General features: G+C 49.7%; 1 protein-coding gene across 1 annotated transcript; it reads left to right on the forward strand.

The window, feature by feature from the left end:
• Window positions 1-731: 731 nt before the first annotated feature.
• On the forward strand, window positions 732-13052 carry MFSD2B (MFSD2 lysolipid transporter B, sphingolipid). Its single transcript, XM_019712704.2, has 14 exons — window positions 732-885; window positions 4406-4531; window positions 5651-5775; window positions 6353-6476; window positions 6806-6884; window positions 6972-7102; window positions 8429-8519; window positions 8632-8753; window positions 9174-9257; window positions 9561-9641; window positions 9858-9967; window positions 10307-10450; window positions 10866-11054; window positions 12225-13052. The coding sequence occupies exons 1-14, from the start codon at window positions 799-801 to the stop codon at window positions 12247-12249; spliced, it is 1518 nt and encodes a 505-aa protein (XP_019568263.2). The 5' UTR covers window positions 732-798; the 3' UTR covers window positions 12250-13052.
• Window positions 13053-16082: the final 3030 nt, after the last annotated feature.

Consider the following 16082-nt stretch of genomic DNA (forward strand, 5'->3'; position numbering starts at 1 on the left):
TTGATTTTTTTAAATTAATGTTTGTTAGGGTGACAATTTCCTCCTTTGATTCTAATGTATAAAATAAGTTGCAAAATGGCCATTTCCCAGAGCATTTTCTCAATCCATTGAGACTTTGCTTCCCGGCAATTGTCTCAGTTTAGCTCAAATAAACTCCTACAAGCCTTTTCCTTAGGCTGGATGTTTTTTTCATTAATGTGCCTTTACAGTAAGGTCTGTGTTGCATCTTCACTTAATTTTCGTATATGATGTGACCTCTTCCCTTTTAAGGACCTTTCTGGGAAATGGCATACACCACTCTACCTTCATTCACCAGGCAAAGCTAAGTTACAGGGCAATACCCATCTGTGTATGAGACAGGAAAATGTGTATATCAGGCATCCGATATCAAATTTAGCAGTTGATAAACCTATTCAGCCATAATCTTAATCCAAGCGTCAATTCTATTGCTTCGTTTTTCAAATAAATTTACTTGCTGACTTTCACCCATAAGGATTTAGCGGGACGACGTAGCGCTAACCGCCTCTGGTTCTCATTCCCTCGCGGACCCGCCGCAAGGAACACGGTCCCCAGGGACTTACCTGCCCTTTTCCCCAGAGAATGTGGGCATTAGGTATTTTTCCCTTTGGGGAAACGAAACCGTGCACTTCGCAGCTTCCCGATTTCCCGCGTGTTGCGGGTGGCCGGGGGCGCCCCCCGCGGGTCCGCCCCTCGCCGCGCCCACTCAGCCGGGGAGCCGCCCTCCCTGCGGACGATAACACACGAGGGTCACGGCCACAGGCAGAGCAGCTGTGCGCCATGGCTGCGTCCCCTGGAGGGACCCCGGCCCCTGCAGTTGAGCCGCTGCCACCCCAGCCGGCAGCGCACACCCCGGAGCCTGGCTCGGTGAGCGCAAAACGAGGAGCGAGAGGAGAGCCTGGGGTTGGAAACCGGGCGGAGAGGGGTCGCTGGGGTCTGGCGCTGGGGTCTTGCACCGGGGCTTGCCCCAGAGACCTGAGGGTGTCTGATCGCAGCCGTTTAACCAGCCAGGGGCAGCACTGCGGGAGGGGGGGTGTCCCCCACCCAGCCTTAGGCTTCTGAACTGCCCCTAGTGGAGTCAGACAGTTGAGAGCCCAGAGGCTGAGGATAATTCGGGAGCCCCAAAGAGAAAAGGATGGAAAACAAGTCCTAGACAAATGAGTAACTTGCTGAATTCGATCAACTAGTCAGAAGCAGGACCAGTCTCTGGTCTTGATTCTCAACCTAGAGCTCTTGTCCAATCTCGCCAGGTCTTCCCAGAGATCTCCTGAACCCTGAGCAGGTAGGACTTGCAGTTGTGCCTGAGGACACAGGAGCCTCTCTCCCCCAACTCCCAGGCCGGTGGTGTGGGCTTAAACACCCTCTCAAACCCTGGCCTTGTCCAGGCACCGGGCTCTCCTTTGGGAGACTACCCCAGAGCTGCACTTCCTGGCAACCAGGCCCCAGAGTGGGGGTAGATATGGCAGGTTGGAACCCAGATGGGGCTGGGACTCATGCCACAAGGGTGGGAGTAGTGGAGGGGAGTTAGCACCTCTGAGCTGCCTGCTGAGCGCAAAATCCATTCTCCCCTCCAGGTGAATGCATTCACCCTGGCTTCACTTCACCACCTCAATTCCCTATGCTTCCTCTCAGGCACCTCAGAGCAAAGGATAGTGGCTCCCAAGAAAGTTTGATAAGGAGTCTCTCTGGGACTCTTATTTCCCCGTGAAATTTAGAAATTCAGGGTGAGATTAATGGCAAGAGGGAAAACTAACATTGCCTATTAAGTGTCATTTAATTCTCATAACAACTCTATAAGATTGTAAATCTCCATTTAACATGTGAGAAAACTGAATCCCAGTTACGTTAAGTAACTTGCCCTGGGTCACACAGCTAGAAATGGCAGATGCAGAATCTGAATCCAAGTGTGTCTAACTCTAAAACTTGTGCTCAGTCAACTGTCGAGGGCTTATGATTTAAGTACTTAAAAAACTGTCAAGATTCCAAGATTGTATCATAAATGCAGTTTCAGCTGGAATTTCTTTTTCTATCTTTTAAGTGCCTTCTATATGCCAGAAACTTGCTAGGCATACAGAGGGTACCAAAAAAAATGTATACACATTTTAAGAAATGAAAAAAACTGTATTAAAAATTGTAATACTCAATATACATTGATAATGAAAAGATGAATACAAGTCATGTGTATACATTTTTTTTTTTGGCATCCCTGGTATTTAGGGGGAAACAAGAATCCCATTATGGTGTGGGGTGGGGAGGGCTATCATGATGGATTCTGTCTATTGTTAAAGTTTTCTAGAAGTGAAATAATGCTCACACAAATGTCTGAAGAGGAGACCACATCCTGCCTTAAGTGTGGTTTTCTTCTGTGGTTAAGAAGAATGTGCAAAGGATATGATAAACCCTTATCTAGGAAGACCTTCCCTTCAAAAGAGCCCATCTGGGTGTCCTGCAAGATACCAAAATGGGTGAAGCCTTAGTCTCTCCACTTCCTCAAAGCAAAAATGAGAAAGAAGGATTCCCAGCATCTTTCGAAGAAATCTAATTTTACACAATGTCTTCATGGCATTATTCCTTCAAGAAATATATACTGAGCATCTACCATGTTTCCCCCCCAAAAAAGACCTAGCTGGACAATCAATTCTAATGCGTCTTTTGGAGCAAAAATTAATATAAGACCCGGTATTATATCATATATTATATTGTATTGTATTATATTATATATATCATATTAAAGACTGGGTCTTATAGTAAAATAAGACCGGTTTATATTTTATATTATATTATATTATATTATATTATATTATATTATATTATATTATACCCGGTCTCATATTATAGTAAAATAAGATTGGGTCTTATATTAATTTTTGCTCCAAAAGACACATTAGAGCTGATTGTCCAGTTGGTCTTATTTTTGGGGAAACATGGTACTATATGCCAAGCATTGTTCTGGGTACTGGGAACACACTGGTAAATAAAAATAATAGGTTATGCTCTCAGAAAACTTATATTCTGATGAAGAGAGGCAAGAAATAAATAAGAGTATATCAGGTAGTAAGTACAATTGAAGACGAGACTTGAGTGGCCAGGGAAGGCCTCGCTGAGATGACATTTTGGCTTAGAATTGAATGACAAGGAGTCAGCTCTGCAAGGACCTGAAGGAAGAGCCTTCCAGACAGAAGGAATAGGAAGTGCAAAGACCCCGAGGCATCAACGAGCATGGTCATTTTGAGGAATAGGAAGGAGACTCCCCTGGCTGAGGACAGCTATTTGAAGTGAAGTGGGAAAGGGAATGGGGCGGGTTGGGGGGTGCTTGTAGACTATATGACGAGGACTTGGAGTTTTACTCAAATGATAATGGCAAACTGTTGAAGGGTTTTAAGCCGAGAGGAGACAAGATTCTATGTCATGAAAAGGTCACTTTGGCTGGAGAGTCGATAGTAGGGACCAAGAACAGAAGCAGGGGAGCCACTTAAGAGGCTCTCATTGATGGGTTAGACGGGGCCTGGGAAAGAGGAATCAAGGCTGACTCCTGGGTTTGTGGGCTGAGCTGCTGAGTGGACCTTGGAGTCATTTCATGCAATGGGGACAACAGGGTTAGGAGTTGGTTGAAACAACGGGCTAGAAATCAGAAGCTATGAGTTTGACCGTGCTGGGCCAAAATGTCTGTTAGGCAACCATGTAGGGCTGAGAGTAGGCAGTCGAATATTTGAGTCTGGAGTCCATTGGATATCTTAGGGTTGATATATATATATATATATATATATACACACACACACATTTGGGATCATAAACATTTCGGTGGTGGGCTGGTAAACAGTCTTTCCAGAAAAAAATTAAAAAGCTCTGATTTGTAATGTTTGCTGCTTTCTATGGTGTAAATACTCTCACCATGGCTGATTTCAGGCTGCTAGTCATTCAACAACTGGCTGCAAAAGTCCCTGGAGCCATTGACTCATCAAAACAAAACAAAACAAAAAAACCAAACCTGTTAAGTTGGCAGGACTATTACATTTGACAGATGAGGCTTGGAGCTAGAAAGTGGTTTATTCAAGGTCACACAGGGAGATGGTGGCAAAGTTGGGGTCTCCTAACCCCCAGTTCACTCTGGCTTGCTGACTCAGAAAATAAAACAGACTACAGCAGAAAGCACTGAGGGGGAAATATAAGGAAGAACTTCCCCCTGGAAACGTTTAGAGGTCATAGTTTAGGATTTTTTTTTTCTGTCTCACTTCCCTTTAAGCTGACTTGGGACAAATTAGGACTGAGAGGTTGCCGGAAAAGCCTTCAAGACATAGGGACCCTGGATGCTTATGGAAGTCAGGGAAGTGTGGGGAGCTGTTGTGTGTCTGTGGAGCTGGGGGCTTAGCTCCTGTGTCTCCCCCAGGACAGCAGAGCTGGTCGCCTCTCATTCTATACGAAGGTGTGCTATGGCATTGGTGGCGTCCCCAACCAGGTGGCCTCCAGCGCCACAGCCTTTTACCTGCAGCTCTTCTTGCTAGATGTGGCACAGGTGAGTATGGGCAGCAGCCCAGGGCTCCCTATTTCCATCCTCCTTGGTGTCTGGTCCTTCTATCACCACCATCCTAGACAGGTAGCACTTTTGACGTAAGCCAGACCAAAAAAAAAAAAAAAAAAAAAATGCTATTGAGGCCAACCTCCTCAAGGATGTTTATTGCAGGCTGTTTGTAGTGGAAAATGAGAAACAATGTGAATGCCCAACAATGTAGAAGCAGTTGGATAATAACTTTTACTATACCCATATAATGGACTATTATGTAGCCATTCAAAAGAATGGGTTAGATCTATATACCGGTTGACTTGGAGGGATTTCTGTGAAGCACTATCAAGTGAGAAAAGTTAGTTTTAGAGAAGAGTATATAAAATTACCCCATTTTAGCAAAACAAACACATGCCCCATATATGTATGTGCATGTGTGTCAGTACATGTTTTAAAATGAGCATGGAGAAAATGTACAGAAAATTACACCAGGCTGTTAATGTTGGCTATACAATGGAATGGTGGAGGATACAGGGTAAGCGAGAAAAGAATTTTTAATAAGTTATTCATGATTTTTTCAAATGACACTGATATGGTTGCATTTATATACAGTTATAAATTGCAAGTGTATGTATATAAATGCATGAAACTGATCATCAAAATGCCTCTGGCAATTGTCTCAGGGTGGTGGGATTTCAGATGAGCGTTGCTCAGTATTTTTCTGTACTGTTTGAATGTTTTTACAATCAGTGGTATCCTTTATGTAATCAGAAAATTCAATAAAACATTTTCATTATGAAACGAAAAGTCTACCTCTGCCTGTCAGGCTAGGTGCATCCTTCTTGCCCTGAGCCACCTCAGGTGAGGGTCTCTCGTGTCTTCTCCAGAAGTGACTGGGCATAAGTGTGCCCGTGTGCGGCTGTCAACTACTCCCGCCTCCTCTGTCTTCACTAGTACAGCTGCCCTGAGAACCTTCTGGATTAGTGTCCTGGGAAGGAGGCTGAATAGACCTTTACACTAGAGCTCTAGCCCCAGCCAGGTCCCCAGATCTCCCTCCTGGGGGGTGGGCAGGCCTGGGTATGCCCTCTGACTCTGCCAGGCCTTGGCTTTCGCCTCCCTTGTCCATTTCAGATCCCTGCTGCCCAGGTGTCACTTGTCCTGTTTGGAGGGAAGGTGTCTGGGGCAGCTGCTGACCCTGTGGCTGGGTTCTTCATCAACAGAAGCAGGAGGACAGGGTCTGGACGACTCATGCCCTGGTGAGCAGCCCAAGTCCTTTGGATCTGGCACCCACCTCGAGCTTGAGGTCACTATGTTTGTCACAGTCCTGCTTCTTAGTAGAAAACCCTGTGGATGGTTAGAGGGCAAAATTGGACAGTAGGTGACGGGACCAGACTGTGAGGGCAAAATTGGACAGTAGGTGATGGGACTGGAAAGTAGGTGACAGGACCAGACTGAGCCATGCAGGAGTTAGACATTCCTGGGGACTTCCCTTCACCAGACGGCTCTTGAAGACTCCCAGACCTGACCTGGAGGGTGGGCTGGAGGCCATGGAAGGTCTCAGAGTAGGTAGGCCTCTTGTGCTCCAGGGTTCTTGATACAGGGCATGGAACCGCCAAGCCCCCAATTATTCTAGAGTCCCAGCCCCACGCCCAGCTACCTCCATGTACCATTAGCCACTTCTCCCACTCCATGGCTCCCACCCTGCCAGCCCCAACCCAGGGCCTTTTCAGGGGCAGAGGGCTTATGCCCAGAGGGGTGAGGTTGTTCCAGGCCCTGCCTTTGTGTCCCCCAGCCTGGTGCTGCGGGCACCCTACCTCCACTGTGCTCCCACAGGGTGCTGGGCTGCACGCCCTTCATCGCCTTGGCCTACTTCTTCCTGTGGTTCCTGCCCCCCTTCACCAGCCTGCGAGGCATTTGGTACATAACCTTCTACTGCCTATTCCAGGCCCTGTCAACGGTGAGCAGGTGGCCCCCCCTTCCTGGGCCTAGACCACAGGAACCTCATTGCTGGCCAGTGGCCACTCTGAAGTGTGTGTGTGAGACAGGGGTGGGTGTCCAGGAGGGTCCCACTGCCCACGCCTTCTCACCAGGACTTGCAATCTACCATTAGCTCCCCAACCACTGGGCTCTGGGCTGGGCGACGCCTCCTGCTCTCAGCCTCTGACTCCTGGCTTGAGGGGATTAGTGGGGATATGCCAGCCTGGCACAGGGATTGCGCTGCCACAGGGCGCCCTGGTTGGCGAGCTGGACGGAAGGGGACCATCTAAAGTCTGCCGGCCATCCCAGTTCTTCCAGGTGCCCTACACGGCGCTCACCATGCTCCTGACCCCCAGCCCGAGGGAGCGGGACTCGGCCACCGCGTACCGTGAGCACCGGCATCGGGTGAGGGTAGGGGATGGCGCTGTCCTGGGCCCCGCCAGCTCGGTCACCTTGAGCCCTCGCTCTGTCCCAGGGATGACCATGGAGATGGCGGGGACGCTGATGGGAGCTGCGGTCCACGGACTCATCGTGTCGGGCGCCCACGCGCGGAACAGGTGCGAGGACGCCGTGCTCCTAGGGCCGGTGGCGATCTCCCCCGACGCGGTGAGTACCCACACGGCGCGTCCCCGCCCCTCCCACCCAGGACCCCTCTACGGGGTCCCCTCTTTCCTCTGGAGTCGTTTGGGGCTCAGCTCTGCACACCGCGCCTCATTCCTTCCCTTCCCTTCTCCTGTAGCTGAGCCCATGAACTAGTGAATCCCCGCTAGACCTGCTTCTTCGCCCGGGTGCCTTCTAAACATAAACGCACAACGGCTCAGCAGGCCATCCCGAGGGGAGGGGAGGAGGCAGACCCCAGAGCATGGACCGGGTTGGGGAAGCACCACGTGCAGGGGCAGGGGAGAGGGCAGCAGGAAGGTAGAGCCCTGGGAGTAATTTTTTATTCCTCCCTCTCCCCTCAACCCTCCACTCCATCCAACTTATTACCAAATCCTGTCCATGTTTTAGGCCAAAATCTTCTGCACACACTGCCATATCCTGGCCCATGCCTCTACAAGCCCATTCCCTTCACTGTCAGGGTGGAGGAATGGACGGTGGCAATGGCCTTGAGTTGGGGAGGGGGAGACCAGCTGGGGTGTGAGGTATGTGGTGCCCAGAAGGGGGAGCAGAAGGCTGAGAACCCACCCCGGAGGCCAGGTAGTGTTCAGGCACCTCTTGGTAGCTCCAGCTCTTTTATCGCATCGACTTCACTTATAAGACACAAATTCATAGCAAAACTCAAGAACTTCAAGACGGCGACAGCATTACCCTCCAAGCAGCCCTTCTGAGCCTGGGGCCCTGTACACCTGTGCTGGACCCACCCCTGTGAAGACTGCCCATCTCCCTCTTTCCTCCTGCCCCGGAGGCAACCTTTATCCAGATCTGGGTGACAGTGCCTCCCACACGTCTTTACATGTATTTTACACACTTGTACCTTCCCCTGAATGATAGAGAGCATGGTCTCTGTTTTTGACATTTATGTGGGTCACCGTGCATCAGACTGTGTTGTAACTCTGCTCATGGATCTGCCTTCCTCCCACACTCCAAGCTCCTTGTTGCGGATGTACAGAGTTCACTTACATCCTCAGCGTCTAGCATACAGAAATCAGCAACAATGAATGTTTGTTTTAGAAAATGAAAGCATGCGTGTGCGCTCAGACCCCTGGTAGCATGGGTGCACGCAGGAGGCACGGGGTCAGCAGAAGGACCACCCTGGGCCCCCAGCTCTCTCTCTCCTGCTGGGCTAATTGGGAGGAGGGACCCCCAGCTCCCTGAGTCTTTGGCTGAGGGTCCGTCTGCTCCACTGAGAGGTGCTCCTGCCCAGCCCCTGGATGTCCCTACCTGAATGGGTGGGAGACATCACCCCCACCCCCGTTCTGTCCTGTCCCACAGACTCGTCTCTACTCCATTGCAGCCGCTGTGGTTGCTGTGACTTATCCTGTGTGCAGTGGCGTGCTCCACCTGGGGGTGAAGGAGCAACCAGGTACAAGGGTGCAGGCAGTGTGGGAAGCAGAAGCTGGGGGCCAGGCTCCTCTTGGGTATGAGTTTTGGTCTGAAACTTGGCCAAGCCGAGATGTCACCTTCCTGTGTTGCAGAACCCTCTGCCCCAGCCTCCAGCCAGAGCCTGGGCTTCCTGGCTGGGCTGGGCCTCACTGTCCGGCACCCACCCTATCTGAAGCTGGTGATCTCCTTCCTGTTCATCTCAGCAGCAGTTCAGGTGCTTCTGGCCAGGCCAGTTCCTATTGGTTCAGTTCAGTCTCTCATCCCCACCACACCACAGTTAGACTTGAGTTTCAATGGGCAGAGACCAGCGGCTGGCATGTGGCCTGGAGAGGCTCGTGCTGGGAAGAGAGAGACCTAGCTAGAGCTTGTGGTTTGGGGAGGGTCAGAGCCCAGACACTAGGAAAACAGTGTCTGGGATGAAGTCCACCCATTCTTAGCTGTGCAAGGGGAGGAATGGTCTTTATACCTGTGTCAAGGATGGGTGTCCTTTGTAGGGGTGGAGACTGCATGATGGCCGCAGCAACAAGAGTTCAAGTTCCCAAAGGGGAGGCCAGACTTGAGACCTAGGCCTTGCCTTTGACTTCTGAGATCCAGCCATTCCCTGTACACAACCACTTCCTGTCAACCTCTTCAGGTGGAGCAGAGCTACCTGGTCTTGTTTTGTACACACGCCTCCCGGCTACACAACCATGTCCAGAGCCTGGTGCTAACCATCCTGGTGAGGGGATCTGGGGTGGCAGAGCCAAGGTCACTTGGAAGCCTGAGCTGGGGACGTGTGGTCCTTGACATGACACATGTGGCCAGAGTCCTGGTGGTCAACATTCTGGACTTGGCTGTGGTCTCAGTCACCTGCATTCCAGCAGACGGTGGAATTGGGGCCAGGGTAATAAAGTTCAGAACCACTGGTTCCAACCAGGAGGCAAGGTTGTGGTGGGGAGTCCCACCTAAAAGGGCTTTGAGAACCTGGGCGGAGGTGCTGGCAGCACAGCCGGCCGGTTGTGAAAGTTTTTTCTGCTCACAGGTCTCTGCTATACTGAGCACCCCGCTGTGGGAGTGGTTTCTGCAGCGATTTGGGAAGAGGATGTCAGCCTTTGGGATCTGTGTGAGTGAGGCAGGAAGCAAGGCCTGGGCTGGGGGGCGGTGACCTTGGAGTCTGAGCCTCCTGGGGGCCAGCAGGGCGGATCTGTATTCACTTGTGTCATCAGTGCCCAGCATAGGACCAGGGCTTGGTGTGTTAGTAAAGCCTAGTGAATGTGCACATGAAAGAGCAAGGAGGGAGGGCAGGTGCAGGGAGCAGCTAGTGTGTCTGTCTCCCCAGGTGATGATGCCTTTTGCAATCCTGTTGGCTGCTGTGCCCACAGCCCCTGTGGCATATGTCGTGTCCTTTGTATCTGGCGTGAGCATTGCTGTCTCCTTGCTGCTACCCTGGTAGGCTGGGTGAGGGGAAGGAACATGGGAGCTTCACGTCCCTCCTCATGGGTCTGCCGTCCTTCATATCAACCTGCTGTCCCAGGCCCCTTGTGCCTAGCACGTGCTGGGGAGCCACTCTCCCACTTGCAGGAGATGGAGGCCACCAGCTCCATCTGGGAGCCCTCCTAGAAGAGCACCAGGAATGGTGGGCAGCCGGGCGGGGGTGGAATGTAAGCACACACGGCCTGGCTCTCTGTGGGCCAGTCCCAGGATGACTCTGACATGGTCTCCATCAGAGCTTGAAGGCTGGTGCCTGTCAAGGGGACAAAAGGGGTAGCTCTGCAGCCCTCTCCCCAGGTCCATGCTTCCAGATGTGGTGGATGACTTCCAGCTGCAGCACCAGCACGGCCCAGGCTTGGAGACCATCTTTTACTCATCCTACATCTTCTTCACCAAGATTGCAAGCGCAAGCGCCCTGGGCATCTCCACACTCAGTCTGGAGTGAGTCCTAGAGTGGGGCTTTACCAGATGCACAAAAGATTGTGGGGTGGGAAGAAAAGGGCAGAGTTTCCCACCCCAGCCAGCCGGGGGCCACTCATGAATCCGGGACAAGCTCTGCTCTTTGGAGAGTGTGGGGGAACCACTTGCCCCAGGTTTTCATGTGAACATGACTGAGAGGGGTCTTTCTTGGGGGCCATACCCCTCTGAAGCCTCAGCTCCCACATTCTCAGTTCTCTTCAGAACACCTCCCTGACCAGGCTATTCCCTCAACACTCCCTTCCACCACAGTTAGGGTGATCTGGCCAAGAAATGAATCCAAGTTTCAGGATAGTGTGGAGCTGAGGGACCTGGGACCCTCCCCCAGGAAGCAGGACTCAGGAGGATCTGAGCTGAATGCATGGGGCACCTTCTCCAGGTTTGCTGGGTATGAAGCAGGAGCCTGCAAGCAGGCAGAGCAGGTGGTGGTGACCCTCAAGGTCCTCATCAGTGCCGTGCCCACCTGCATGATCCTCACTGGTCTTTGCATCCTCCTGATTGGCCCTGCTCCCAAGCCAGGACACCTCCCGCCAAGCCAGGACACCTCCCGCCAGCTGAGCCTTCGGAGGTGAGCACCCCATGCACACAGGTACACACAGCAGGGCTACCAACTCCCAGGGGGGCACCCAGATGTGTGCTGGTGTAGGACTAACCAGTCTGCAGGTCTCCCTGCGGTAGTAATTCCACCATTCAACAGTCCTGCCTTTGGAGACTCTTTCCTTAGCTTCAGTGATGCTGTCTGCTTCTGGATTTTCTTCTGCTACTCTGGTCATCCCTGCTCAGTCTCCTTTCTTCCATTGTCTGTTGGGTGGTGGTACGGGAGGGCTCCCTGTTCACCCGTTCCTTCTGCTTGCTCTCCATAATCCCAGGCACTCATCTACTTGCTTGACCTCGAACACCTCTTGTGCTTGGTGACTCCTATAGTGGCCCCCCTCCGGCCCCTATCCCCCGGACTTCAAGTTCAGGTCTACATACATGTCTGGCTCTCATTTGGACATCTCCACCTGATATCCCACAAGCATGGCAGGCAGTCTTAACGAGCCCCAAACTGAATTCACCTTCTTCCCCCAATCAGTTTCTCCTCTTTGCCCCCGTCCCAGTAAATGGCACCATCCTCCAGCCTGGGAGTTGAAACCTGAGGGACGTCTTCCACTTGTCCCCGCACAGGCTGTGCTGAGGCTTGTCCTTCTCCCTTCCAGAGCACCAATCCCGCTGCAGGGGACGATCTGCTCACTGTCTGGCTTTCCCAGTAGACTGTGGGGACCTTGAAGGCTGTGGCTGTGCTTATTCACTTTTATGTCCCAAGAGCCCAGCACAGAGCCTGAGGCCCAGCAGGGGCTGCAGTATCATGTCTGGTCCAGCGGACTTTTACGAGCACATGTGTATGTTTTTGCAGATGCTCGCACACTTACAAACGTGAGCACACAGACATACAGAGGACCACAGGGGAGGAAGAAGTGGCATTATTATCAGTCCCTCCCTGCTCAGTGTGGCTGGTCTCAGACTCTAGCCAAGTAATGCTGACGTCAAGCGTTACACTCAGGGAAGGACTTGTGGATGGGGAAGTGCGTGATGGGACTTGGGGAAACAAGCCTTGGAGCTTTATTCACAGGGTGGTGACAGGGAGGATTTCCTAAGAAGACATGAGAATAGCCACTGACACTTCCACAGGGGTGTGTGGCAGGACAGAGAGCCCACCCCACCCTCATTCTTCTCTGGCTTCTTTCCCTTCTTACAGGAGGACCAGCTACAGCCTGGCTTGAAGTTTGAGCCTTCTGTGAGTTGGAATAGCAGGAGCCAGCGTCTTCCGGTCTCCAAGTCCCACTTTTTTCTCAGCTGTTTAACACTCCCACTTCGCAGCTTACACATGACCTTTCCCCGGGGATGTGGAGTCTTCAGCGGCCTCTCCAGAAAGGACTGGCCTTGGCTCCCCGTCATTTCTTGCCTGTTGACCACAGAGCATCTGAGAGAGGCCTGTGGCCGGCTACCAGCTCCAGGCAAACTTTGACCTGGAAAGCATCCCAAGAGCAGCTATTCCTGGAAGGAGAAAGCCCTAACCGGCCTGGCATGCAGACTCCCCACGGGAGCACCAACAACCTGCTGACATGACAGGACAGACATACAGACCTCTTGTTCCTCCTGACACTCCAGTGGACATCTGAGAGACAGGCTGACAGACACCTCATAAACGGGCAGAGGGGGGACAGGTGGACATGCTGGCGACGTCCAGTTAGGAGAGACAGACAGATGCAGTGAGGCCAGCAGACCGCAGAGGGATCGAATGGGGACACCAGTGGGGTTGAGAAGACTGAGCAGGGCATGAGAGGTATTTCTCAAGCTTTTCCCTTTGTTCAGATAGGTTGGCGACACTCTGCTTCTAGAAGTGGACACAAGCCACTGAAGAGCAATCATTTTTATGAACAATACTTATTTGTGTGGAACTATTTTTCCGAAATTTTATCTTGTAAAAGCACAGGAACCAGTTTTCTAGAGGTCATGCCTCTGGGGAAGAAAGATCCACTGAGATTTGTTTTTTCAAAAACAAATTAAAGGGTTTGTCTTCTACTGAGTCTGTAAAATGTGACTGGCCGGCCCTCTCATCCCACCTCCTGGGAAACCCTTCCTGAGGAGGGGAGGGGAAGGGCCTGATGTTACTGAACCTGGCTACCGTGTTTCCCCGAAAATAAGACCTAGCCGGACAATCAACTCTGTCTTTTAGAGCAAAAATTAATGTAAGACCTGGTCTTATTTTACTATAAGACCGTGTATAATATATAATAATATATAATATAATACAATACAATACAATACAATACAATACCAGGTCTTATATAAGACCGGTATGTCCCCTCAGCCATATATCCCTGACTATGCATCTCCTCAGACCAGCCAGAGACAAACAAAACAGCCTTTTCCTGTTCCCTTCGCTTTCTCCTCTCCAAATACTCTGCTTCACTCTCCCCCTTCTCCCTGCCACCATAGCGTCGCCTCATCCTTGTCTGTCGTTCCCTCCTTACCCATTAAACCTTGTCTCGCCTCCTCACTGAGGAGACGGTGCAGCCTCGCTGGGGGAACGCCAGCACTGGTGAAAAGGAGGCTTGGTTTTGGTGAATGGATAGATGCCAACATAATTTACTGAAAATGCATGAGGCAGAGCAAGTGTGGGGAGATGACGATGGGTTCCACACTGGACATGTTTTAACTGCCCGAAGTAAGAGTCTGTATGTTGCTTTCATCTTTTACGTGTGTGATTAATCAGCTTAGTCAACAAATCTGAGCTTCCGTTATAGAACAAATGTCTATACCATTACCTGCACCTCGGGAAGGCTGTAAGGATTGAGGTTAATACCTGACTAAGGAAACCGTCAATGACTGGGAGCCATTAATGCTGCTCGCTCCTTTTCAAAACTCGTCCCTTGGCTTGCGCGACCCCATGCTCCTCTACCACCTCTAACCACTCATTTCGTCTTTTCCTTTGCTGCGTCTTCCTGTGCTGTTCTGCAGTGGTGGCAGATTCCCGGCGCCCTGCGACCTCATTTACCATCAGCACCTACACACCATTCGATTTCCCGTCCTGAGCTCTTTGCTGACCTTCAGATCCTCAGAGCCAAAGATCAGATGCCCCTCTGAGGGTTCTTCAGGCAGTTAAGACGTCTTGTGTCCAAAGTGGAACCCATCATCTTCTCCCCATTCTTGTTCTACCTCCTGCGTTTTCAGTAAATTATGCTGGCATCTATCCAGTCACCCAAACCCCAAAACTTGGTGTCTTCTTAGTTTCCTCTCTCCCCATTCACCCCACCACCTCATCCCCATATACACTGAGTGTGGACTAAGCAACAGAAAGAAAGGGTTGCAGCTTGTGGGTTGTTACCAAATACTAGAAGTTATCTGAAGCTGGACAGAAAGTTTAACACTAGATATGGATGGATGTGGCTCATAACAGAGTGAACTCACATAACTGCTAGATGCTTGAGACATGTATGTATGTTTCTGTATTCCTACGGGACTCAGTTCAGATGGGTACAGTTTTCTGTGTTTGCCTAATGTTTCTTCAGGATAAAAGTCGTGGATAAGCAACAGGAAATTCATGTTATGCTCTAACTGTTCCCTAATACAGCAACTGTTCCCCAAATAGAACAAATTTGTGTTTTTAAAACAAGCATTGTAACAGAATTGAGTATAGATGTGTGTGGGTATAAATATACAGAAATCCTACATGGTCCCATAAATATTAAAGGAATGAAATAAGTATTTTAAAACATTCCCACAAAGAAAACACCCAATTCAAATGATTTTACACAGTTCTATCAAACTTTCAATCAAGGATCCTTCCTATCTCATGAAATGTCTTCCAGGGAACAGAAAAAGACACATTCTGCAACTCATTATACCAGGCCAGAATAAGCTTGACACCAAAACTAGACAAGTAAAAAACAAAGGAAATTTATAGGCTAATCTTACTCATGAACATAGAAGCAAGAATCCTAAACAAAATATAAGCAAACTAAGTCTGGCAATGTCTAAAAAATAGATACATCACGAACATACTGGGTTTATTCCAAGAATGCAAGATTTGTTTAATGTTAGAAGAATCTATCAAGCGAGACTGACCACATTAACTGATTAAAGGAGGGGAAAAAAGTATAATCTTGAAACAGAAAGAATCATTTGATAAAAACCTAACACTCATTCAATAATAAAGGTACTCATGGAAGAAAAATTTTAAATCTGAAAAAGGGTATCTACTAAAAACCTGTAGCAAACATCATTCTTAGCAGTGACGTGAGGAATAAGGCAAAGGTACCACTCTCACTACTTCTGTTCAACATCAGGAGACCTAGCCAGTACAGTAAGGTAATAGTGTAAGAATTAGAAAGAAACAAGATTATCAGTATTTGTAAATGATATTATTGCCTACATAGAAAACTGCAAAGAATCTACAAGTAAATTATTAGAATTAATAAGAGAGTACATAGCAAAGTAGTTGGATATAAAATGGACAAAAACAAGGTGCACTCTTATATGCCAGCAACAGTTATAAAACACAATTTTAAAAAGATAGCTTTAAGAGTAGGGACAAAAAATATAAAGTACCTAGGAATAAATGAACAAGATGTGCAAAGGCTTCTGCTTCCGGTCATGATGGAGGAACAGAGACCAGATCTAGCCTCTTGACTGAAACAATAAGAAAAACTGGACAGGATATATGAAACTAGTTTGCAAGACACTGAGCATCAGGGAACGAAGGAGCAATGTCTGAAAGATGGGAAACAAATGAGGTGAATCAGATGACTGCCCCAGCTTACTGCCTTGAGAGTTTCCAGGTGACAGTGAAGAGAACCCTTTGGAGCCCGGAGGAATCCCGGAGCTGAGATGAGTCTGGGGAGACCAAAATGGCTCGAGTTTACAGGACAGGACAATGGAGAGGAGTGAGCTAAACACAGAGAAAGCGGGACATCTCCAGAGGGTCCCCTTAGGTACCCAACAGAATATTGATTAAAAAATCCTTACAACTCAACAAGAAAAAGACAACCCAATAGGAATTTGGGCAAAAGACACAGGTATTTCGCAAAAGAGAAAACTCAAATGGCCAATA

The sequence above is a fragment of the Rhinolophus sinicus genome, linkage group LG05 (assembly GCF_036562045.2).
Source record: "Rhinolophus sinicus isolate RSC01 linkage group LG05, ASM3656204v1, whole genome shotgun sequence".
NCBI classification, from domain to species: Eukaryota; Metazoa; Chordata; class Mammalia; order Chiroptera; family Rhinolophidae; genus Rhinolophus; species Rhinolophus sinicus.

Excerpts from the sequence above, each read along its gene's own strand:
- MFSD2B (XM_019712704.2), top strand. The coding sequence starts at position 799 with ATGGCTGCGTCCCCTGGAGGGACCCCGGCCCCTGCAGTTGAGCCGCTG. Across the intron at positions 9,642-9,857 it reads TGTCAGCCTTTGGGATCTGT|GTGATGATGCCTTTTGCAAT; the intron begins GTGAGTGAGGCA and ends CTGTCTCCCCAG. Across the intron at positions 11,055-12,224 it reads CGCCAGCTGAGCCTTCGGAG|GAGGACCAGCTACAGCCTGG; the intron begins GTGAGCACCCCA and ends CCCTTCTTACAG.